General features: G+C 38.1%; 2 protein-coding genes and 1 pseudogene across 7 annotated transcripts in view; 1 reads left to right on the forward strand and 2 right to left on the reverse strand.

Moving 5' to 3' along the window:
• The window catches only part of INTS13 (integrator complex subunit 13), a 29,170-nt gene extending 25,406 nt beyond the window's left edge, over positions 1-3,764 (reverse strand). The window contains exons 1-2 of one of the 5 annotated variants that reach the window (XM_070453826.1): positions 3,744-3,764; positions 1,108-1,343 (exon numbers count right to left, since the gene is read on the reverse strand). In XM_070453826.1, coding sequence (XP_070309927.1) covers positions 1,108-1,332 — 225 coding nt within the window. In that variant the 5' untranslated portion in view covers positions 1,333-1,343; positions 3,744-3,764. Of the gene's footprint in view, positions 1-1,107; positions 1,344-2,323; positions 2,946-3,123; positions 3,211-3,743 lie in introns of those variants that run through there. The other 4 variants (XM_070453825.1, XM_020907003.2, XM_020907002.2 and 1 more) reach the window with 4 other exon arrangements.
• On the forward strand, positions 3,203-25,530 carry FGFR1OP2 (FGFR1 oncogene partner 2). 2 transcript variants are annotated; one of them, XM_020907006.2, is made up of 7 exons: positions 3,203-3,292; positions 12,160-12,296; positions 14,688-14,805; positions 15,880-16,022; positions 18,333-18,446; positions 20,777-20,890; positions 23,389-25,530. In XM_020907006.2, the coding sequence occupies exons 2-7, from the start codon at positions 12,162-12,164 to the stop codon at positions 23,524-23,526; spliced, it is 762 nt and encodes a 253-aa protein (XP_020762665.1). In that variant the 5' UTR covers positions 3,203-3,292; positions 12,160-12,161; the 3' UTR covers positions 23,527-25,530. The 2 variants fall into 2 exon arrangements, with proteins under 2 accessions (XP_020762665.1, XP_020762666.1); XM_020907007.2 differs by lacking the exon at positions 18,333-18,446.
• On the reverse strand, positions 6,210-9,563 carry LOC110146271 (TLE family member 5 pseudogene; annotated as a pseudogene).

Below are 25,530 nucleotides of genomic sequence, written 5' to 3' on the forward strand. Positions count from 1 at the left end.
ACCAAAACCTATGCCTTCAACCACTACATTATGCTTCCTGTCATATATACATTTTTTTTTATCCTACATGATACACAATTTACAGAGGGACTAAAAGCAATTTATACTTAATTTAGAATACATCTGAATGTGTAATATATATTAGACTTACCATGTTCAGCCTTACTGCTACTCCTGTGCCTATGCCAGTCTATGAACTGGCTAGCCCAACTACTCACTCCAGTATTCTTGCCTGGGAAATCCCATGGACAGAGGAGCCTGGTGGGCTACAGTCCATGGGCTCGCCAAGAGCTGGACATGACTGAAGTGACTAAACAACAACAGGTCCCAGCCTAGGCTGCTCCAAATGAGACAGACAGCACATCATCCACTTGTGGCTAACCAAATGACTTCCCTTAAATAGAACAGTTGAGATTCTGAAACCTGAAGATAATTTTCATACTCAAAATTTTTATCAATCTTACATTTCCCTTCTTACTGATAAAAACAATTTCCACTTAGCATTCTTAAGAGTATTTCTTTACAATATGGCCAAACCCTGCCGCGGTTTAGAACACTTTCACTAAAACTGTAAGCAGCCTGGTTCTTAGAATTCTGGTTCTGCCTCTGACTAGCTATATGACTCAGAGCCATTGCTTCTTTTGACCTCAGTTTCTGCATCTCCAACAAGGCAGTAACAAACAAGACTGATATTCACATGGAACACACCAACATATTCTGACAAAGTGCTCTCAGCCAACATCCCTTCAGCTTATGCTGGCAACAGCTCTCAGTGGTCAGTGTCTGTTCCATTCTGGTTATCTCATACTTTGAATACTGTCCCATTAATTACAGTAATTACTGCATAGGAGTGTTGTGAGAGTCATAGGAGTTAATAAATATGAAGCACATGTAAGAAGAGCTCCGTAACTGTAAGCTGTTATTATTATTGTTGGCCCCGATTAAATACACGTAACATATTAATCCCAAAGCGGAGTTCTACATACCACATTTTTAAAGTAGCAAATAAATGGTAACTCAAATTGATAGCAAATTCATATATAAAAAATGTAATAAGCAGTTAAGTACGCTCCCCAAATCATGATTTTCCTTGTACTTCACACTCACCAGCTTTTTGAAAGGAAATATGTCATACATTATTCTACAATATTCCATGGAAGATTCTACTGAGCAAGTCCACAACGATTTAGATATGGGGGCCAATGGGATGATTCCTTGGGTCCTATTCTTCACCAGCATATCAAACTCGACATGTTGTCTGCATGACTCTGCCATGTAAGGGCAGTGATCCACGACAAAAACTGTTTTATGAGATTCAGAAAAAATCTTCATCTTGTTTTAACCTGCAAAGGATAAAATATATTAGCCAAACATCTTATATATAACATTTAATCTCTTCAATTATTTCTAATGACTGTATCTTTTCCTCAAGAAGATTTGGTAGGGAACATTAATAATCAGTATTCAATGAAATTTATCCAACAAAGGACAAGATTTAATGAGGTCATGACAAAATAACTATCAATTCAAGGGATGAGCTACTCCATATTAACCTGTCATTCTACCGGAGGCAGGCAACACTGCAATCCATGCATACATTTTCGCTTCTGGAATGCACGTAAACTTGTCAGAAGAAAATATTTTTACAAATAATTGAATTGTTTCTCTTACACAATATCAAACACAATAAACGACAGATACTCTTCAAATACACTTTTGATGATCACTGTTAATTGACATCAATTACATATAAACCCCTAAACTTAAGGTCAGTCAGTATTTTGGGGATTCCCTCCAAAAAAATCTCAAGACTTCTGAAGAAGCGTAGGAGGGGGAGAAAGAATGAACTGGAAAGAGGAGTGACAACAAAGGGAAGTCCAAAACATAACACACATCTCCTAAGATAACTGCATATCAGGTCTTCCCATTAGGATACGGACCTCAAATTCACGTTCTCCCCCTTAGCTTATGAAACACCACGGTAAATTTATCATGTAGAACAGAAAAACTTAGGTGCTACCATCACGCTGGTGAGGAGGAGGAACTTCAAGAACTTTTTCTTATAGCAACTCCCTTGCTTCGCTAAGAAAATTTTATACTGAATACAAGCCACATTCGAAAAGCACATGGTAAACAGCAAAAGTGCTCATCAAAACGAACTGACTTTTTACAATCTACCTATTTTCTTCTACTGCTTTCAAACGCATTTCCCCTTCATGCAAAAGTCTTCTTTGAGAAACCTAGACACACTCTGCTGGAAGGTGGGGGGTAGAAAGTACAAGGTGAGTGGGTAGGGAAGACCTCACGATCGAGGTTCGCTTACTTTCGTGCCTGGTCCTGCAGTGAAAACGAACAGAGGCTATGGACCACAGCCTCTCTGGAAAAGGCTGCTGGCTGGGTGGGGAGGGTCAGCGCACAGTCAGGAGTGACTGGTACCAAAGACAGGGGACTATGCTTTCCCCGCTCATCTCTTAGCACACCGGTCCTTCCCAGCCTTCCTAAATGCAGGAGCGCGCGCGCCTGCGCGTGAACACAAACACTCACACACTCGGACTGGCGCGTGCGCAAAGCACTCTTCGACAGCCCCGCCAAGCTGCCCTTCCCCCTCGGCGGGCCAGACGCCCAGGTCTCTAACAGGAAGAGGGCGGAGCCAATAAAGAAAATGCCTCCGACCCTTAAGCTTTTCTACCCGCTAATTTTCCCAGTCACCCATTGGGAAGACTGATCCCGTCGACCTGAGAGCCTCCCCAACAGCGTAGTACCAACCACAGCACCGGCTAAACCAGCCACGGCCCCCTAAGCGCAAGGGCCTCCCACTAGATCTCCCTGCTCCGTCTCTCCACCCAGCCCCGTTTCCCCTAGCAAAACTCGCGAGACTTTGAGAGGCCGAGCAAAAGCCCAAGTGTGGACTAGTGGGGAGGGAACGTAAAGTGGCCCGCCCCTACTACTTGCGCATGTCAGCTAGAGGCCTCAAATAAATCCCGGAGGTCTGCACCCCCACCCCCACCCCCACCCCCCGCCGTTACGCGAAGAAGGAAGTCTCGCGAGGTTAAAGCGCTTTGAGAGCGCTGGTCGGAGGCGGTCGCCAGGGGTTTTCTCCTTGCCAGTGATGGGGCTGAGCACCTGGAACCCCGGAGCCAGCCCTGCATTGCCTGTTCTGGGTTCTGCGTCTGCTCGCTGAGGAAGCTGAACAGGCGGGAGGAGTCTCTTCCCTTGGGTGCATAGGTCCCCGTTGGCAGAGGCTTTGAGTCCTAACCGCCACAGCTGACGGCTGCGAGGGATTGAGACCAGAGTAAGTGAAATCAATCCAGGGAGACGAGCGGGCGTAGCGAGTCGTAGGCTTGCTTTCCCCTTTTGCACCACCTCTTGAACCACCGGCTGCCGGTTCCTGGGCGCGGTACTTCCTGTTCTCAGCTCTGAGCACCTCTTTCCGGATCTCAGGTGCAGAAAGTTCGATGAAAAGCCTTGGCCCTAACCCTTGGGGACACACCTCTGTTCTCGGTTTTCTTCCTGCCTAACCCACCTGGCAGCTCACCGTTGGCGGGGCGGGGTGGGGGTGGTCGGCAGGGATGGAAGAGGGTTCCTTTTCAGGTTTCAATTTACCTCTTTGCGTAAGAACCATTCCCTTTCTTGAAACCACACTTCAAGAAATATTACTCTTTTCCTAGTTCTCTTCGCGGATAACCAACTGTCTTTAAACTGCCTTCTGAAGAATCCTACCTTTTTCTTGGTTTTCATCTTACCTTTCTTCTGTATCCGATCTCAGATAATAGTACTGGTCTCCATCCAGTTGTCCGCACTAGAAACCCAAGCCTCATCCTTGACTGTATTTCCGCTTGTATTGCACTGTGCTATTTCTTCTTTCAAAACCAGATGATTTCCCCACCATCCTCCTCCCCTGGTTACCATTCTGAAATACAAATCTGTTTATGTCAATCTTTTCTTGAAACTTTTTCAATAACCCTACCGCTGACAGAATTAAGTCCTATTTGTTAAGCGTATCACACAGAGCTTTTTACTGCCTGTCCCAATCCATTTTTACCTTTTCTGTTTTATATCGCCAGTACCTCAATATTCGTTCACGCCAGACTCCTGTTTATCCAAACACGCCAAGCACTTTTACAGCTCTCTTGCCTTTGTATGTGCTGTACCATTTGTCTTGAATGCTTCCTCTTCCTTTTTCTAAAACCACCTCTCAAAATCTAATTCATAGACCATTGTCTTCTCAGGCTCCACCAGATGATACTGATAGTACCACTGTTCTCCCAAAGCACTTGAAACGGTATTTCTACAGAACTTTTTAGATTGTATAACATTGTTTATTCAAGTATCTTGTCTCCTGCCAATTTGAGCTTAAGTCTGGAATCACATCTTATTCATCTTTGTAGCAAAAGTTGATTCATTGCTTGGCACATAGCAGGCATTATTTGTATTAATATAAACGTGTATACTTATTTGTAATATGTGTGTGCGTGCTTAGTTGTTCAGTTGTGTCCAACTCTTAGTAGTCCCGTGGACTGTAGCCCCCCAGTCTCCTCTGTTTCTGAAATTTCCCAGGCAAGAATACTGGAGCAGATTGCCATTTCCTGCTCCAGGGGAATCTTCCTGACCCAGGGATTGAACCCAAGTCTCTTGCATTGGCAGGTGGATTCTTTACCACTGAGCCACCTGGGAAGCCCCATTTATAATATAATAGTTCTGAAGTTTCATCATAGAAGTAGGAGTCCTTAGCATCCTCAAAAAATGTAGAATTTTAGAGCCAGAGGAACCTTTTATATTAGTTTTAAAAACGCTGACCAGTTTTGAGTATGAGGAATTCTGTACCACTAATACACAAGTAATTGTATTTTTAATATCTGTTAGTTGAGATTGTTCATTGTGGCACGAAGTTATTATGCTTTTTCATGATTTTGTATTTTATTATTAGCAGTCTCTATTAAAAATGGTGGGATATATATGTATGAGAGAAATATTTAGACTACAGACCATGCTTAATGCATGTACATCTGTGCCATCCTTCCATTGATTCCTTGCCCATAGGTTAGAAATAACTGGTTTAGGTTACATTAGTTTCTTCTTAAATTGTCATACTTGTTTGAACATATATGTATATGAACTTACATTTAGTCACAATTCCAAGGAAACATGTAATTTAAAAAAAATAAAACTTCACCTGTGTCCTTGCTTTCAAATTCTGTTTTTTCTAACTTTAAAAATTAATTTTCTTCAAAAAGCTGCTTCATAAAACTCTAAATGTGTTCATTCCATTATTTTCAAGGACAGTGAAAAATTTTTGTGCTTTCAAATACAGTGATATGTGTGTGTAAGGTGCTTTTTAAAAGTACATAATTTATAATTTACATGTTTTCTTTCTTGATCTCTGTAAATTTCTGAGAAAACCATACTATGCCTTTCATTTTTGTACCTCCATGGGTGTCATTTAATATTTTCTACAAAGTAACTTTAGAGGCACCTGCCCAAACAATAAAAATTTTTAACCAAACTAGATTATTGACATTTATAGACACATCTGTGGTATGTCAGTGGTCACAGTATTTCTCTGTGGTTCCAGCTATAAGATAATGGATTTGTGGATAAAGGAGAAAGAAGAGTGATTTTAATTTCTTTAAATTTTTCTTAACCAAAGTCTAAAAGTAAACAACTGGCAGTTTCTTTCTTGGGTGGGTGGTGGTTTCTCTTTTATCAGCAGCAGAATGTTCTGAACGCTTTGCCAGGAGTCTGCCTGCAAATGTCTTTGGTTGGTAGAGTGGGCGAGAATGTGCTCAACATGGTGGGGTGGAGGGGAGTAGGACCAGGAACTGCTTTAAAAAAATTTTACCTGTAAGCTGAACCTACCTGTAGAAGATAATGTAAGTAAGTATGCTAGTTAAGTATTAACTAGTTAAGACACACACTTAAAAATAAATTGAGAATATCTTTTTTTTTAATTGGAGTTTTTTGTTGTTTTTTTTTTTAAATTTAAAACTTGTCGGAAAATGGGAAAAAAAATCTTCCTCCCACTGCAGTTACCAACGAAAAGGGAGGGCTGTGGGAGGGAGAAAAGCATAGTGGTTTCCAAAAATGTGGCAAAATAAATGCATGTTATGAAATATTTTAAACTTTTCTGTGGTTTCACATACAGAAAATAAGTATGCAGATTCTTAGAAATTTTATGTCACTGTTTATCTAAAATGCTAATAAAAGTATGCTTTTATTTTTTTATTTTTTTATTTTTTGAGTACCCTCATCTTTATTCGGGAAGGGGAGAAAGGGAATTCTGAGTTGCTGGCCCCACTCTGTTCCCCTGGGGCTAAGATCGCTGTCGGTGGCCCCTTTCTTTTGTGGGTGCAGGCATCAGGAACTCATGGAGGGTGAGTGGGTGGGAGGGAAGAGACGCAGGGTGCCCAGGGTGGGGAGGGGCAGCTAGCATTGTGTTTGCATGCAGTGCCAGGATGGGAGGCTGGGTGTCCCCCGAGGTGGGGGTCCCCCCTGGCGGGCAGACTGTCAGTTACGTGTGTGAATCAGGGCAACGCAGGGGGTGTTGGACCTCTTGAGGTTTTGCTCCCTTAGGACCTGGCCTCCCACCTGCATCTCCAGGCCTTAGCTTGCCTCATCTGTGGTATGAGTGGGTACTGACCCATTCAGGCTACAGGGGAGGAGGAGGGAGGCCAGGAATTGGGGGTAGGAGCCAAGCCAGGGTAGGGCACAGAAGCAGGGCGACAGCCCCAGCAGGCAGCTACCATAAATACTACCGGAGTTTGGCCAATCCCAAGCTATTACTGTGTCTCGCGTGCCGAAGCTTCCTCTCTCAGTGTCTGTCTCCCCTCTGTCCCACCCCCCACCCTCCCCATCCCAGCCACCCACTAATCCGACTTCTCGCCATCGTCCTCCTGGTGGGTGTCACCGTCATGCCCGTTTTTGTCTTCCTTGGAGAGGTGGGCCTGGGAGCCCAGCGCCGACAGAGAGAGGAGGCCGGTGCCCGCGCTGACCGCCGGCAGAGAAGGGGGCTGCAGCCCCACAGGCAGGGGGGTCAGGGGCAGGGCCAGAGCCTGCAGCTGAGACAGCTGGTGGGCTTGGAGCTGCTGTCGGATGATGGCGTTCAGCTCAGGAGCAGTGACCTGCTTAGCCCTCTCGATGGCTCCCAAGACCTGCTGCTGGTGCTCTTGGGACAGGTAGGGCAGGACCTGGGCACATATCCCATTTAGCCTCTTGACGATTTCAGCCTGCTTGTGCATCTCGATGTTCAAGCCATAGGACATCTCGTAGTACATCACGTAATGACGCTGCATTTCTGACTTCTCGCTGGCCAGCTTGTCACATTCGAGTTTCAGACTGTGGTACTGAGCCTGCAGCAGTTGAAACTCATCTTTGATGCGGTCGCAGGAGTCCGAAGTAGTGAGTTTGAGTTGCTGGGGGAGGTGCGACGAGCCCTGCGCGGAGGGGGCGGCGGCCCGGGTCAGGACCCCACAGGGCAGACATCCACCGCTCCCCCGCCACGGAGGCCCCAAGGGGGCGGCAGGCGCAGCTGCACCGCCTCCCCCACTCCTGCCCCACCAAAAGTATGCTTTTAATTACCTGCTTTTTATAATTCCTTACCCGGAATAGAATTGGGCTTTCCTGGTGACTCAGCTGGTAAAAAATCTGCCTGCAATGCAGGAGACCCAGGTTCAATCCCTGGGTTGGGAAGATCCCCTGGAGAAGGGAATGGCCACCACCTCCAGTATACTTGCCTGGAGAATCCCATGGACAGAGGAGCCTGGCAGGCTGCAGTCCGTGGGGTCACAAAGAGTCAGACACGACTGAGCAGCTAACACTTTCTCTGAATAAATAAGTTTTTATAGTTACAAAACAGATTTTAAATGTAGTTCATTTTGATAGTATTTCATTATGCAATCTAGAGAATTTTTTTTTAAGTGGATGTTAATTATAGTTTCAAAAAGTCTAGTTGGTCTTGTTAAAAAACAAAATTCAACTGAGTGAACTTTAAAAATCTTTTTGGCTTTGTTCAACAATTCATGATTCAGGCAGCACCCCCATCTAGCAGAAAGGAGCTCCAAGGAGCTGTACAAAATGAGACACTTTTATAGGAAAAGGAACAAGGAAGTTATACTGGCAAAAAGCAGGTTGGATGTGACCAAGGTCACTTTCCTTTAGGGGATGGCAGGGGTCTGTCAGGCAAATGACCTCACAGTGATTCCTGATTGAGTGGTTTAACGTTCCATTTCTGGAAGAGGCCAAAACTGTAAGTTAAGTCTTGGTTTGGTGATGTGGGGCATAGCATAAGTGACTCCATTTGAGTGGGGCCTGTTTTCTTGTTTTTAACAGTCTTACAGATTAACTGTGATGACTGGTTAAAATAAGTGCTAGGCTTCCTATTGGTTATGAGGGAAGATATTAGAAATTTGTTATTTTTTCATCTTCATTTATACTTCCACTTATTTTCTACTGCTGGTTTGAAATGCAGTATATATAATATTTTGGAAGTCTCCTTGGTGGAGTAGCATCAAGGAATTTGCTTTGTTTTTCCACCCAGGAGACCACGGTAGTTTTTATATAGGTAGAAGCAGGCAGAGCCCTGGAGATCCATCTTGGCTGAACATCCTCTAGACTGGGATCAGAAGTTCTATTTCTGGTACTCGCTTAGCTCCTTCCTTGCTGCATGGTGCTGTCAGCTCTTTTCTGTTCAAGTCCTGAGTCTGTTTCCTCATTGATAAAATGGAGATAACAGTTATCCCAGTGAGCAAGATTCAGTATAAGGTTGCATCCCTTAGGTTCAGAAAGCTACCAACAGTTGGAATCTAACAGCTGAGGCAGCATACTGATAAATAGATCCAGAAATAGAGAGCTCAGAAACATACCCATACATTTGCTGAGAAAACATACGACAGGTGTGGCATTAAACTTCAGTGGAGGAGGAATGTACTGTCCAAAAAATGGGAAATGGGACAATTGGTTGTCTCCATGAGAAAAGGAAAATATAATTAGATATCTTCCACACATGCAAATAAACAGCAAATGAAATAAAGATAAAGGCAAAAAATTGGGGATAGGTAAGATTCTTTACCGTCTGAGCCATCAGAGAAGCCCTATGTCTCCCTGTCTAACATGTTGTCAAGTTGGTAACCCCAGACACAGCTTAACTTTTTCATATTTCAGAAAGAAAGATTTATGATTATCTGAAAAGATTGCATCTAGATTCAGGGCTCTGTTTCAGTTAATCTACAGATTCCTTTGCCCAGAGAATTCTGAGAGCATGGCTTTTGGGGAGAGGGCAGCTTACTGAACTACACACAGTATAGGTATTCGATCACCTGTCACCTCATCCTGTATGGGAACTTCAGTGCATTTTATTTGGAAACACATCCTAGCTATTGTTTGTAGATATCATGTTATTACAAAGCATAACGAGGTTTCTTCTGATACTAGTCCCAACAGTGTCATTTACATGTTGGGACCACGGACTGTCAAGGTCCTCATACCTGAGTTCTGTTAAATCGAGATAAGCTTCTCTCAAATCTTTTACAGCTTTCTCTAGACCTTGCTTTTTCCTTTTCTTTCACCATCTGTTGCAACCAGTTATTTTTACTGTAAGACATTTTTTTCTGTTTTTAAATGTAATTTTACTCTAAAAAATCTGATGTTCTATAGTTAGTGGGATTGATGGCAGATATGGAGATATAGGGGCTTCCCTGGTGGCTCAGATGGTAAAGAATCTGCAATGCAGGAGACCCAGGTTCAGTCCCTGGGTCAGAAAGTGGATAACCACTCTGGTATTCTTGCCTGGAGAATCCCATGGACAGAGGAGCCTGGAGGGCTATAGTCTGTGGGGTCACAAAGAGTCAGACACAACTGAGCAGCTAACACTCATTCATAGAGATACAGTGACCCCCATATAAATAAGAAAGCTGTACTGTTGCCTTGCTCTAATTTTAGGTAATTCCAGAAGGGCAAGGCCTTGTTGGAGGACATCTTAGATAGATTTTAATGACTGTCCTTTTGTGTTTTAACCTATAGGAAGCATTGGTTCCTTTAGTGGCCCTTTTGCTGTTGTATTTTGAAGTGCCCTTATCTAAATCTCCTAAATCTTAGAAGACAAATCTTTTGGTTGTTTTATCTAGTGAGACAGAAGTTGTATTAATTTCCAACTTAATTCTTAAAGCTCTCTGGAAATGTCTAGTCATATAAGTGAACATTTTATAAATTGGTAGTTTTACATTTTATTTTGATTAAATCTTTTTATTCAGCTTTGAACCTGTTTATAATAACAGGACAATATACTCTCTGCTTCAGCTGTTGGGTACAACCAAGAATACTGTTTGAATTTTTTTTCATCTTTATTTAGTTTGCAATTTTGAATCTTTGCTAGGTATAATCTTAATGAAAGCCTGCTAAAATGGTGTGATGTGTTGTATTTTCTTTCTTTCTTTTAAAATGTTACACAGTTGGGTTATTTAAATCTCTTGCTGCGTTTTTCTGTATCTGAGGGGCTAACAGTTAACCTAATGAGTCCCATGCGGTAGTATATTAAAAATACCTATATTCTGTAGCAAATTCTGCCTTCCTAAACTTGGCAAAAATCCTTAAGTATAGCCCTTAACTTTGTTCTACACCTGAGTTTTAATTTGATTGCTATAGATCTGGCTTATGACATAGTAACATTACAAGGTAGTTTTATTTTTTGAGAAAATCTTAAAGAAAGGGTGGCTTGTATATTAACAGAAACTAAGGCAAAACAATAGAAAGAGAAAAATTCAAGAGTGATAAGTGTCAGAATGTTAAAGTTTTTGAGAGATTATTTTAAAATAAAAATTTTGTTTTGAGATCTCAGCGTATCAGTTGAAGAAGCTAACTATAGGCTGTGTTGTTTTGTCTCCTAGTTTTTCATCTCCTTTTATACATTTTAGTTATTATTTTAACATATCAAAAGTTTCCCATAATGGCCAGTGTTGTACTAAGTTAAAACTTTCTTTGCCATTTACTAAGGAAAGTGTGAGAGTTAGAATTATAAAGAATTTTTATATGAGAAGCTGAAGTTCCTCCAGAAGGAGGTTGATCCTTTAGCATAGCATGACACGTAGAGGCCGCTTTGGCTCGTTAGTAGTGTACCTTTGTGGATGGTGTCTGAGGTCACCTGACCAAGCAGAGGCTAGGAAGGGTCATATGGTCAGAGACCTGACAGTCACCGACTGCAGAATACAAAATAATAAAATGACCTTTTTTCACAAATGGCAAGATAGGGATTGCCCTCATGAAGAGCGCAATTTCTATATAACATTCAATTCAGTCGCTCAGTCTTGTCCGACTCTTTGCAACCCGATGGACTGCAGCATGCCAGGTTTCTCTGTCCATCACCAACTCCCAGAGCTTGCTCAAACTCACGTCCATTGAGTTGGTGATGCCATCCAACCATCTCATCCTCTGTCGTCCTCCTCCTGCCTTCAATCTTTCCCAGCATCAGGGTTTTTTCCAGTGAGTCAGTTCTTCCCGTCAGGTGGCCAAAGTATTGGAGTTTCAACTTCAGCATCAGTCCTTCCAGTGATGAATATTCAGGATTGACTGATTTGATCGCCTTGCAGTCCAAGTCAAGAGTGTTCTCCAGCACCGCAGTTCAAAAGCATCAGTTCTTCAGTGCACTAAAGAATCCGCCTACAGTGTGGGAGCCGCAGGAGACAAGGGTTCAATCCCTGGGTTGAGAAGATCCCCTGCAGAAGGGAATGGCAACCCACTCCAGTATTCTTGCCTGAAGAATCCTATGGATAGAGGAGTCTATATAACATAAAATGTATTTATTGAATGTACACTTTTGTCCCCACTGTATATTCAGGGTGTTTTAAATACATTCTGATTTTGTTCTCAAACTTTATCTATATATAAATGTGTATATATAAACACATACATGTATATATGTAATATATACTTATATATATTTATATATGTTGTGTATAATTTTTTGAATATTATAAATTCACTTTCAAGTTTGTTCCATCTGAACAGAATCAAAACCACAGGTGTTCTTAGATGTTTTTCATCCTGAGACAGCGAATGATTTGGTAACAAGCAGCTTAAGCATAATGTGTGTTAAAGTGGAACTAAAATAAGATTGATAGCCAGCTTTCTTTTGAATCTGTTTCTCATTTTTAATCTTATGTATTCCTTTAGAAATGAGTTGCACCATTGAGAAGGCACTTGCTGATGCTAAAGCCCTTGTTGAAAGATTGAGAGATCATGACGATGCCGCGGAATCTTTGATCGAGCAAACCACAGCTCTCAACAAGCGAGTAGAAGCTATGAAACAGGTTTGATTTTTTTTTCCCCTGTTGATTCCATTTTTAAAAGGCAGTCATTGACATTTATGTGTTACTTTTATTATGAACTTCTGCTTAACTAGTATTTTATTTTTAATGTTTTCTGAAGTTTAAAAGTAGCTTGACTTGTATGTTTTAGCTTACTTCAGATTGAAATATAATTTTGTCAAGGTCAACTGACTTGTATGTGTGTATATATATATCTTCTAAAACTTGTAGATTTGATCACTTAATTTCCTACAGTGATGCAGATTTGAGTTTGGAAAATACATGAATTTTTTTAGGTCTAAATAATTTGATAAAGACGAGATAGTGTCTTTTACTAATAGTGACACATATTTTGTTCTGTCTCCTATTTTTATAATGTAGAAATATTTTTATAGGAATATTTTGGGGGTGCTGTTTAATAATAAAATAGTTTTTGAAGACATGCAATGCAATATCTTGTTTTCACCTTTTGCAGTTACTGCATTTGTGTGTGTGTGCATGCTCAGTTGTGTCCAACTCTTTGTGACACCATGGACTATAACCCACCAGGCTCCTCTGTCCATGGGATTTTCTAGGCAAGAATACTGGAGTGGGTTGCCATTTCCTACTCCAGGGGATCTTCCCAACCCAGGAATTGAACTTGCATTTCCTGCGTTGGCAGGTGGATTCTTTACCACTGAGCCACCTGAGAAGCCCTTATTCATTTATACTTGCTACCTTATTTTTCACTTACTGCTGCCAATTAAGGAAGAAATGAAAAGGGCTTCACTTCTTGTTATCCTTACTATTATGTATAAGAACTTTCCAGTGGGCTATGAAGTTGAACTACTATTTTAAGCCGTCTTTTGATTTTAACTTTAAGTTAAGATTTTAACTTTAAGAGAACTATAGAATCTCTGAAACTGTGATGGAAATCACTATAGGAAAATATATATTTATAGCTTACTCTCGGGAAGCGCATCTCTTTTGTAAAAGGAAGCAGCAACCTGGGGGTACTGATTTTAACAAAGCTGCTGAAAAAGTGAAGCAAGTTTACCTATTGGATTAGCCGAAAAGTTCATGTGGGTTTTTCCATGACATCTTATGGGAAAGCCGGAACTTTTTAGCCAGGCCCATATTTTGCTGCCCTTACATTACATACCTCCCTGTCTAGCTTGACTCACGCATTCCAGTGAACACACATATCTTGTATTGAGTTGTAAAAAAGGGGAGGAGGTTGACAAGCAGAGTTAAGAACCATACCGTAAAATTTACCCTATTTTTAAATTTTTTTGGCTGCACCACATGGCCTGCTGGATCTTAGTTCCCCAACCACAAAACGAACCCACATCTGCTGGAAGCGTGGAGTTTTAACCACTGGGCCACCAAGGAAGTCCCCTACAATTTACCCTTTCGAAGGGTGCAGTTGATTGAACTTTAGTATATTTACGTTCTCTGCAACCATAATCACTATCTAAAGTTTTCAAGTTTCATCTGTGTTCTAGGATGTATCAGTACTTCATTCCTTTTTATTGCTAAATATTAATAATATTCATTGTAAGGGTATTGCACCTTGTGTTTTTCTATTCATTGGTTGATGAACATTTAGATTGTTTCTCTTCTGGGGCAGTTATGTATAACACTGCTGTGAATACTTGTGTATACATTTCTACGTGGACATCTGTTTTCAGTTTTCTTGGGTATATACCTAGCTGTAGAATAGAAGGGTCTTATACCTCTATGTTTAACTTTTTGAGGATCTGCCTGTCTGTTTTCCAAAACAGCTACGTCATTTTACATTCCCATCAACAATATATAGGCATTAGCAATTTCTGCACATCCTCTGTTAAACTCGTTATTACTTGCTTTTTGATTAAGGTCATCCTAGTGGCTGTCATGTGCTATCTCCTTGTTATATTGAGCTGTGTTTCCTTAATGACTAATGATGTTAAGTATCTTTCATGTGTTTATTGACCATTTGTGTGTCATCTTTAGAGAAATGTCTCTTCAAATCCTTTGCCCATTTTTTTCAGCTTTATTGAGATATACTTGATGTACAACATTGTGTAAGTTTAAGATATACAATACACATGTATATATTGTGGAACTATTACCTACTAACCATGAGGTTAGTTAGTACTTCTGTCACCTCATATAATTGCTGTATGTAATTACTGTATGTGGTGAGAATATTTAAGATGTATTCTCTTGACAAATTCCAAATATATAATATAGTACTGTTAACTTTAGACACCATGATGTCCATTGCATCCTCAGAACTTAGTTGTTTGCCCATTTTTAAATTGGGTTTTTATTGTCGAGCTGTAAGAATTCTTTATGAAATGTATACACATATGTAAGATACATATTTTCAAATATATTCTCTTACATCGTGAAAAAAATTTTTTTCATTAGTATCAAGAAGAAATTCAAGAACTTAATGAAGTTGCAAGACATCGGCCACGGTCCACATTAGTTATGGGAATCCAGCAAGAAAACAGACAAATCAGAGAATTGCAACAAGAGAACAAAGGCAAGCTATTTATCACTGTGAATCAAACGTGAGCTTTGACCTCCAGCTGCACTATTGAATTCGGATCAGTTAATATTCTTTAAGTGGGAGAACAGCCAGTTAAAGTTACTTTTTCTAGTCCATTATGCTTCAATTACATATATCTCTCTTTATCCTATCCTACATATGAATGTCTGTCTACCTTACTTGGAATCATCTTAGGCTCTCACCTTCAATATCCATTTGTACCACTGAAATTATTACCTGTGAAATAACTCAGTTTCATTCTCTGCAGTCCCACCGCTTTGGCCCCTAGCTTAGGTGTTTATAGTCTCCGGCCTGAAGTATCCTCATTGGTCTCCTTGATTTCAGTCCCTTTCCGCTCCAGTCCATCTTCAGCACAGTCATCAGATTGATTTTACAAAAACATGTATGGTCATGTTGTTCTTTTGCCTAAGAACCCTCACTGTGTACTATTTCCTTATCCAGAGGCCTTCAAAGTTGACTCTGAGCCTTCTTTTTCATATTCTTCCCATACCTACCTTCTCCATGAGACCTTTGCTCTTGCCACCCTGAACAAGTTCCCGAACATACCATCCACTTTCATGCCTCCCTGCTTAGAATGCCCTGTCGTTTATTTTTCAACTGAAAGAATGTACATTCACCTCACTACTATACTTCTGTGACGCCTACACCAATTTTTCCTCACAGACTTTTTATATGTATTAGGGTAGAGCTCCACTCTGCACTTAACCACATTGTGTTATCATTATTATGTTTGTTTTCTCCACTAGACTCTGAACTTTATGGCCTTTTGGTATTCCTAAGGTAGAGCATGATCTGACACTCAGTTGTTGTTCAGTAAATAGTTGTTAAAATGATTCTCAAAAAATGAGCTTAAAATGGTTATTTTGAAAACTAATAAAGGACTCCATTTAGTGTCCTTTATTTCCATATGGCTAGATTTTTGTACCTCATGTTTTCTTTATGAAATACCCCCTTTATAAGTTGCTTTTTAAAAAATGTAATGTGGAAGAGAATACATTGTGCATCTTAAACTCAAGTTTAAATAAAATATACTGTTACTCTTGATAGAATTACGTACATCCCTGGAAGAACATCAATCTGCCTTGGAACTTATAATGAGCAAGTATCGAGAACAAATGTTTAGATTGCTAATGGCTAGCAAAAAAGATGATCCAGGAATAATAATGAAGTTAAAAGAGCAACACACTAAGGTAATCCCATTCTGTAAATATAATTTGAAAAAAGGACAATCAATTGTGTTCAGATTTTTAAAAAATCACAGGTGTCTTACATGATATCAACTACTTCTTTTTGACATTTTCTTCTTTTCCTTATTTTTTTCATGTTATGTGTCATTTTCTATTTGATTTAGTCTTCAAACTCCCATTCTTCCCTCATACTAGCTTATAATATATATTAAAAAGTAAACATTATTTGGGAAATAAAGGTAAGTCTATTCAATTCAATTTATTCAAAATTATAATGTTACCTGCTTCAAAGAAATATTTCTTCTAACTTGTATATTGGTATATGTTGCAAAAATGAAAATTAAATACCCAAAAACCTTTTTAAAAATCCGAAAACAGCTAAAGTTAGATTTGTTTTTAAGACTGTCTTCTGAATGAGGCTAATTCATCCAGACTACAGATACTCCTGATTATTAATGGAAACACCAAGGGGTGGGGGGAGGAAAAGAAACAATATACTATATATATTGCCTTCCCACCCATCCCATCCTCCATCACGTACCACTCAACATCATTTTTAGAGACAGAGCTGAACTGGCTATAAATCAATGTTGTTTCTGCTGTTCATCTTACTAGTTGTGATCCCTGTATTTGCTAGCAGCTGCTGTGAAAAGATAGAGTAGTCCTTTACCATTTACATTTTATTTTAAACTGATTTTTAACTGCTGGTGTGAAAAATATTAGAATAGATTGTGACTACGAGGCCATTATCTCTATTGGATAATGATGACCTAACTTTTTTATTAGTTATAACAAATGTTATTTAAGAAGTATTGACGGTTATAACATATTTTTATCTTTCTCAATTATTAAAACACTTTTTAGATTCTCTAAAATATTTCTTCCATCTTGGTGATTTTAGGTACTTTTTATTATTAATTCTACTAAAAATAAATATCTAGTAAAGTGCTTTAACATGTAAATTCAACTTTCCATAATAAGGAAGTTAGTAATAGCTCTTGTGTCAAATAGTATAATAATAACAAATGTGGTTTTAGTATTACCTAATTATGCTATTTAGCTCCTAACTAAAAGGAACCATGGATAGTTAAGTGGCAATCTTTTGAGTATAAAATGTATCTATTGTTAATATCATTATAAAAACATTTTATTAAAAAAATTTTATTTTGAATATATAATTTTAGAGGTTTTTTAAGGTACAAATATGAACTGACTTAAAATTATTGGTAAAATAAGTATGTTCTTGAGACATTCCAAAAGACCCTTGTGTTTAACAACCTAACAAATGTTTTAAGATCTACAGAGAATACTCTGGCAAGCAAGTGCTTAAGAATAAGATACTGAAGCTAGCTAGTCCCTCGTGGTAGCAGCTATGTCAGAAGCAAATGTTTTCTAAAACACATTAGATTTTACCATTCAATACAGCTGTTTTACTAATTAGCAAATTAAACATGTCTTAGATAGCTGTAAGCCATCCTTTTTCATTATGCAGATGAAATTCTTCTAAGTGCTGATTCTTGCCTTCCATGAAATAACAGTTCAGTTACTTGTTATTAATTTTAACTAATACATATTAATGTTTGTGATTTTGATTTTTCCCAAAAAGGAGACGCTTTGATTCAAACAAATATTTATTAACACTGGCACTGGCTTAGTTGTCATAATGAGATGAATGAGTAAGTTTTATCATTCTACCATAGGACCTTTCAGTGCACGGGGAGATACAGATACAAACACGGTTACCTAATGTAAGGTAGGATGTGATGAATCCTAAATAGAGATCTGGATTACTACTGGAGTACTAGAGGAAGCAAGATTAGTTCTCACCGGGAGAATCTGGGAAAGTGGCAAGGAAAGGTAGCAAATCCATCTAAATCTAGCCTCGAATTAATTTGGGGGCTTGACAAGCAGAAATGGGTGAGCACAGAAACTTGCATTATAAGTATGAGCTTCCAGGATATGTTTAGGTACTAGTGCTCTGATACACCTAAACACAAAAATAATTTTATAACACATCTTTGGGTAAAACACAGAGTTACAGCATTTTGGAGTAAGAGGCTCTGTTGAGACTACTGTAACAGAATTGTGCCCTCACCTAGAAGTTTTTTGAGCACACATTTAATAAAAAGTTTGAGGAGAACTCATTTTCATTCAAACACTCATTTTTACATTATTTTTGAACTACTACCTTTTTGGAAATCTTAAAAAAACAAACATTTCCAACAGTTGGCTAACTCGCATGAACTAACACTCATTCAGTTTTTAAATTACGGATATTGTCCGTATTAACATTATAATGACTCTGTACTACAGATTGACATGGTGCATCGTAACAGCTCCGAAGGATTCTTCCTTGGTGCATCTCGACACATCCTTGAAGCACCTCAACATGGACTGGAGAGGAGGCACTTGGAAGCAAATCAGAATGTACACTAAACAGTCAACTTTGGGGGTGTGGGGGGGAGGGCATTTAAAAAGTGCTTTTACATTGAATTCTCCCAAATTAAATCAGCAAATAAATGCAATTGCTTTTAAAAAACACTATGCTTTTGATAGTCTTGCAAAAATACTCAGGTTAGAAACTTTAAATCTGTCATGAATCTGCTGTGTATTGCATTATACATAGCCCGTTAGGTAATTGCAGGCTTTAAAGGTTCTTTGGGCCAGCCTTTAATTTTGTTATTCTAGTTAACTGTAGCTGCAAAATTTTAGGAAGCTTCAAATGGTTGTCTTCTTTCTGGACATCAAAGACATTTTCTTGACAGTTATTTAATCTGACTTTGTAAAAATTTTGTTTAGTCAAACAATTAAATGAACTGTTTTAATTCAGATTTTCCATAGTTTATAGTCCTTCAATTTGCATTCACAATAAAATAAAATTACCTTTGTTTAGGTGTTACAATTAAGTATAGTAGCAACCTCTCCATTGTGTCTGTTGTGTTTTGTCTTTTTTCCCCTCAAATGCAATTTTAAGAGAGTGCAAAGATTTTGTTGCTAGCACTTCTTGCTTTTAAAGCATTTTGAAAGCACAGGTCTTGCCCTGTTGTGCCTTTTAAGAGATCTATGACACTTCCCTAAAGATCTTATTGTAATAAGTGGATCATTCAGGAACCAGGCCTGTAAAAATACCCTTCTGTTTGTATTGAGGTTTTTTTTCTTATGATGGTTTTGTTAGACTGTCCTGAAAAAAGTAGTTTCTTGTTTTCTTCCATTTTAGAGGCAGATGATTATTCATTTCCTTGTAGTTGCCATAAGACATCAAATCATAAACTGAGAAAGCTGTTGGTATTCAAAATTTTTGCTCATTATCCTTATCTGACTTGCTGCTGAAGTTACTTGTACTTGACTTGCTTTTAAATGTTAGGCTCCCTTTATGGTAGGAGGGATTGTATAATTATTTTTGTTCAATTGTTATAGGACATGACAGTTGCTTGTCTTGATATCATTCTTACCATCATAGTCTAATCCAGAGCTGTCTAATAGAACTTTCTGCAGTGATGGAAATGTTCTTTATCTGTGCTATTCAAATTGGAAGCCACCAGCCATATGTGGCTATTAAATGTCAGCAGTGCAACTGAGGGGCTGAATTGTTAATTTCTTAAAATGTATTTGACTTCAGGTAATTTCAATTTAAATAGCACTGTACTGTACAGTGTAGTTTATTTTGCCTTCTTCCTGTGTACTAGCTTTGTATAGATTATATTAAAATAATATAAGGATCTGTATTTTTGTTACCTAAGATATTAAACGTGTGGTTTACTAAAAATATTCCTATTTGTTGTCTGTTTGAATATTTATATTCCTTCCACAGTTTACTAGTGTTGTAGGTTTTGAGGGGTCTTGTTCAAATCCTTTTTCCAAATAGAGTATATACAACTGTTTAAGAGACTGAATGTTTACGTGGGAAACTATTAACTTCTATATTTAAGTTTTGGCCTTAGTATAACAAAGTAACTCTCAGTTGCCAGTGAGCAATGGTCTATAGAAGTTATTCATTTAAAAAAGTATTAGTCTTGTGTCCCTGCTGATTATAAACAACAGAGAAATTATAAAACCTTTTGTCCATCTCTTTCATTGACTGTAAGCTCTTTGTAATCAGAGAACATTTCTGTTAAGAAATGTTCGTATTCCTCTCACCTAGCATAGTGCCTGCACACCATATGTGTGCAAAAAAGAATAATAAAAGTAGAACTTTGTTCATTTTATTCAATACTTACTATTTACTCAATACTTATCATCTATTATATACCTAACATTAAATAATAAGAAATACAAGCAATGTATAGGTCCTGCTGTCAGTGAGGATTATAGTCTGGAAAAGATTCTAGATTAAATTGAGATCAGTTTTTAGGATAGATACCATAGAATATATTTATAAATCATGAAGACTTCAGGAAGGAATAGATATTGAATATATATGTTTCCCATTAGTTTGGTCATGGGGCACGTAGGTACAAGAAAGAAAATGTTGCTGATCATTTGTGGTGAGAGGATTGTGAAATGAGTATTTTTTCTATTCGTGGGTTTAGATATATTGTGCTGCTTATCCTTAATCCTAGTCCTAACAGAAATCTGACTTCACAAGGACATTTATTGTCAGTCAACAGTCTTGTAAATATCTGTTTGATATATTACATTTATGTTAAATGGCAGTGTGAAGGTATTAACATTCATATCAAGTAGTAATGCAGATTTTATAAGAAGTTTTTTTTTAAGTGTTTCATTGATTTACAGCTTCCATCTCCTTTTTTTTTTAGGAATTACAAGCACATGTTGACCAGATAACTGAAATGGCAGCAGTCATGAGGAAAGCCATTGAAATTGATGAGCAACAGGGTTGCAAGGAACAGGAACGGATATTTCAACTTGAAGTAAGTTTTAAATTGCACATGTAGGTAAAAACTATTTGTACAAAGATTTATGCCAGAAAATATACCTCATTTTAAAATAAATACTTTCTGGGATGCTAGTAATGTTCTTTTTCCTAATCTGGGTACTGGTTATTTGGGAATGTAATGCAAGACCATTTATATAGTAATATAGGACTCTAAGATCAGTAGTAAACTTATAACAGTCATTGAGAAAATTGACTTTTTTGGATCCTGTGTTGCTTCTGTTATTAGGTGAATATAATTCTTCAGCTTAGTAATTTGTTAAAATATCTCTTTTTTATCAGAGATCACAATAATGAAGAGGGAAAATTTTTTTTAATCCACAAATAATATTCTTCGGCCACTTGTATTTTTCTAGGGATATTAAAACTTTCTTACCACCTGATGGCTCAGATGGTAAAGAATCCGCCTGCAATGCAGGAGACCTGGGTTCAGTCCCTGGGTCGGAAGATCCACTGGAGAAGGGAATGGCAACCCACTCCAGTGTTCTTGCCTGGGAAATCCCATGGACAGAGAAGCCTGGAGGGCTACAGTCCACAGGGTCGCAAAGAGTCGGACACGACTGAGAATCTAACACTTCACATAAAAGCTTTTATCGCATCTGTCCTTTATTTTGTGGTAGCAAAAGCACAAGTCACTGTTGAATAGCTCAAATTGGGTAGAAGAGGTGACCTTCATAATTTTAAGACCTTCATTTTGAAATCATGGTGGAGAAATTGGTTATGGGGGACCAAAAATGATTTTTCTAACTGTGCAAATTTCTCTCATTCTTTGTAACTAAGGCAAGCAAACTTTCTCAGTAAAAGGCCAGATAATAAATCTTTTCAGCTTTGAAAACCAGGCAGTCTGTGTTGTAGTTACTCAGCTCTGCCACTGAAACAAAAAAGCAGCTATAAACACACAAAATAAGATTGGACTCAACTGTGTTCCAGTACAGTTTAATTTACAATAACAGGCCTCAAGCCCAGCCATAATTTGCTGATGCCTGCTTTATACCATTGAAACTTAGAAAGTAAGACCAAAGACAAAGCTGTAGAGAATAAATTATAATAGTTATTTTTAAATGTCTAAAAATTTCTTACAGTAGTTCAGTCGCTCAGTCGTGTCCAACTCTTGGTGACCCCATGGACTTACAGTTAACTAATCTAAAAGATAAGGGCAAAGTTGTTTACCAGTGCTCAATCTGGTCGCTTACTTACCTTCTTAAAAAACACCACTATCACAGATGTATAGAACAGACTTTTGGACTCTGTGGGAGAAGGCGAGGGTGGGATGTTTCAAGAGAACAGCATCAAAACATGTATATTATCTAGGGTAAAACAGATCACCAGCCCAGGTTGGATGCATGAGACAAGTGCTCGGACCTGGTGCACTGGGAAGAGCCAAAGGGATCTGGTCGAGAGGGAGGTGGGAGGGGGGAGCGGGATGGGGAACACATGTAAATCCATGGCTGATTCATGTCAATGTATGACAAAAACCACTACAATATTGTGAAGTAATTAGCCTCTAACTAATAAAAAAATAAATAAAATTAAAAAAAAAAAACAACAAAGAAACCACTATCTATTCAGCCAGCCTGCTGCTGTTAAATCCCCACAAGGAAAGCAAACCAGGCTTGCCCTGCATTCCGTGCTATCATGGAAAATAATAAAAGTACTGAAGTACTAAGAGATGTTAGCCCCAGTGTATTATTCACAGACTTTCTGAGTTTACACAAAAATCTAGATGTTATTTTCTTCATCTGTGTTGTTTAGTCGCTCGGTTGTGTCCAGCGCTTTTGAGACCCCGTGGACTGTAGCCCACCGGGCTCGTCTATCCATGGGATTCTCCAGGCAAGAATACTGGAGTGGGTTGCCATTTCCCACTCCAGAGGATCTTCCCGACCCAGGGATCAAAACCCATGTTTCCTGCATTGCAGGCAGATTCTGTACCACTGAGCCACCAGGGAAGCTCCTCTTCATCTATATGTATTGTGTTGTAAAATAAGGCAGTTTCTGAAGTTCTGTAATTAAAGCTGTATAAATAAAAAGGCTTCACAGTGGTGGAAGACACTGAACACATAATTCCTACCTCTTTAAAAAACTGTTCTCTGGATTCAAGTTGTCAGCTTCAGCGGCATATATCATTTAACACAGTGTTCCCTGACCTCCAAGATCCACTGCCTGATGAACTGAGGTGGAGCTGATGTAATAATAATGGAAATAAAGGGCACAATAAATGTAATGCACTTGAATCATCCTGAAACCAACTCCTTCCCTCCTCCCACCCCTGGCCTCCAGCCTATGGAAAAATTGTCTTCCATGAGACTGGTCCCTGGTGGCAAGGAGGTTGGGGACCCACTGATTTAATACATTTCTGCCAATTACAGTACTTGCTTTTTATTTATCATACCTTCATATGTTTGGTTTTTCTTAAGATAATGTTTTTACTATTATAACCACCATGCTGACTGCTTCTTTTTGTTTGCTTTCTTATAGCAAGAAAATAAAGGCTTGAGAGAGATTCTTCAAATAACTCGAGAATCATTCTTGAACCTTAGGAAAGAGGATGTGTCAGAAAGTACATCTTTGTCAGCATTAGTAACCAGTAGTGACCTCAGTCTGAGGAAGAGCTGAAGAGCTTTTTAAGTCTGTGAACCTCTTACAAGGTTCCAACACACTCACTGGGACTTGCTTGTTAAGTGAATGAATTAACAGCAAAATCCATCTCAAGTTACCCTTTGTTTTGTTTTTTCTATAATATGTACAGTGCACTGGCAAGGACATTTAAAGGATAGTAATGAAAAAATACATAGTTAATGGTCATAGACTTTACTCCAAAATATAATTGAAAAGTAGAAATTAAGCCTTTGTTAATTGGTGAACAAGATTTTTGTAATTTTTTGTAATTTTTATAACTACAAAATTACAAAATTTGAATTACAAGAATTTTGTAATTCTGCCAATTAAGTGTAATTGGCAGAATTAAACATTTTCACAGCAACTACTGCACGTAACGAGCTTTCAGCAGTGCTGTTGGCTTTGGTTGACATTTAGATAAACATGAATATTCCCAACAAATGTGGAATTCATAAAAAATATCCCAATTTTAATATACAGATTTTGCCACAGTATTGTGAATGGAAAAATTGTCCTACTAAATTATATTCTTCCTGTTTGGTGAAAGTTAACAAATAGCTTATGTACCATGAGACTTCAGCTTTAATGATTGCCTGTCTACCTTCTCATTAATTTAAATTTTTGTCAAATAAAGTTCAGTTTAAAAGGCTGCTAGGAATGTTTTATATGCACCATAAATAAAAGAGGTAATTTAATTTGAGCTCATTTATCATAATAATGAGCTGACACTTGTCCATGACTTGCTTAAGTACATGAGATATCATTTCAGGAATGAAAGAGAAGGAATACTACTTTCTAAGAAAGAAGAGCTTATAAGAGACATATTTAGTAGGTTAAACTACTTTGAATAAGTTTTGGTTCTAAATCAGTAATGAAGATGAGATTTTTCTCTTCTCTGGTTGATCTTTAAGGATATTAGGTAGCTCATTTAGCTAACAGTTGAAATGTTTGATACAGCAAGCTAGGTATGGTAATTTCACAGTAAATTGGGAATTGCTCTGCCTCAGAACCTTTTTTTTTAAAGTAATTACTCTTAACATATGGAAACGGTAAATTAAAATTAAAAATTTTTTTCTAGGTCTAAAGCTCCATCTGGTTTTCATAAACATAAGCAAAAGATATTTCTTGTAACCTTTCAGTCAAAGGGTTGGGGAGTACCAGGGGAGGAGGGGGGAAATCTGGATTTATAAGTGCTTTTTTTTTTTTTTTACAAAATATATGTCCAATATATAAGTTTTTTAAAGCCACTAGAAATAGAAATGTGCTGACATCAGTCAAAATCTAAATTTTTCATATTTTGTGGTGATTACAGAAGAAAAGGTAAGAATGTCAAATACTATTAAATATACTGTACTTATTTATATTGAATATATATTAAAATATGCATGATAGAACATTCTACTTTGGAGTGTATAATTTGTTAAAGTAATAATCACATGGTGACTTTTATGTATAATTTCATATATGGTAAAATTCAAAACTGCTTTTCACTTCAGAATTTTTTTATCTTAAGTTTGCAATAGTTGAGGGGACTGATTGAGTAGAAAATGGCTAATGGGCCCAAACTAAACAGATTTATTTTCTCATTCAGAGGCCTTGATTGGTATTTTATAAACAAGTAATAAATTTTATTTTTAAACTTTTCTATTAGTTTTTGGGAAAGTATCCTGTAATTTGATGGTTTTTATCCCAAGTCAGAATTAAAATAAGCTACACAATTGAGATTAAGTCTGAGGCAATTTGTTGGGGCAGCTCTATTATAAAACATTACTTGACAAATAATTATTTTTGTAAACAAATAGGTTGAATTAATTTATTCTTGGTCTTCTTACTTGGATATTATTTTAAGAACTTGGTCTTTAAAAATATGTACTTTATTATATAGTAACAGTGTTCTATCCCATACTTTTTTGTTTTTTAAGCAGAACCCTTAAATTTATGTCTGAGACTATGTACTGCTAGGAACCTATTTTATCAATAAAGATGAGTGATTAAAATTGA

Source organism: Odocoileus virginianus, chromosome 23 (genome assembly GCF_023699985.2).
Source record: "Odocoileus virginianus isolate 20LAN1187 ecotype Illinois chromosome 23, Ovbor_1.2, whole genome shotgun sequence".
Classification (NCBI taxonomy): domain Eukaryota; kingdom Metazoa; phylum Chordata; class Mammalia; order Artiodactyla; family Cervidae; genus Odocoileus; species Odocoileus virginianus.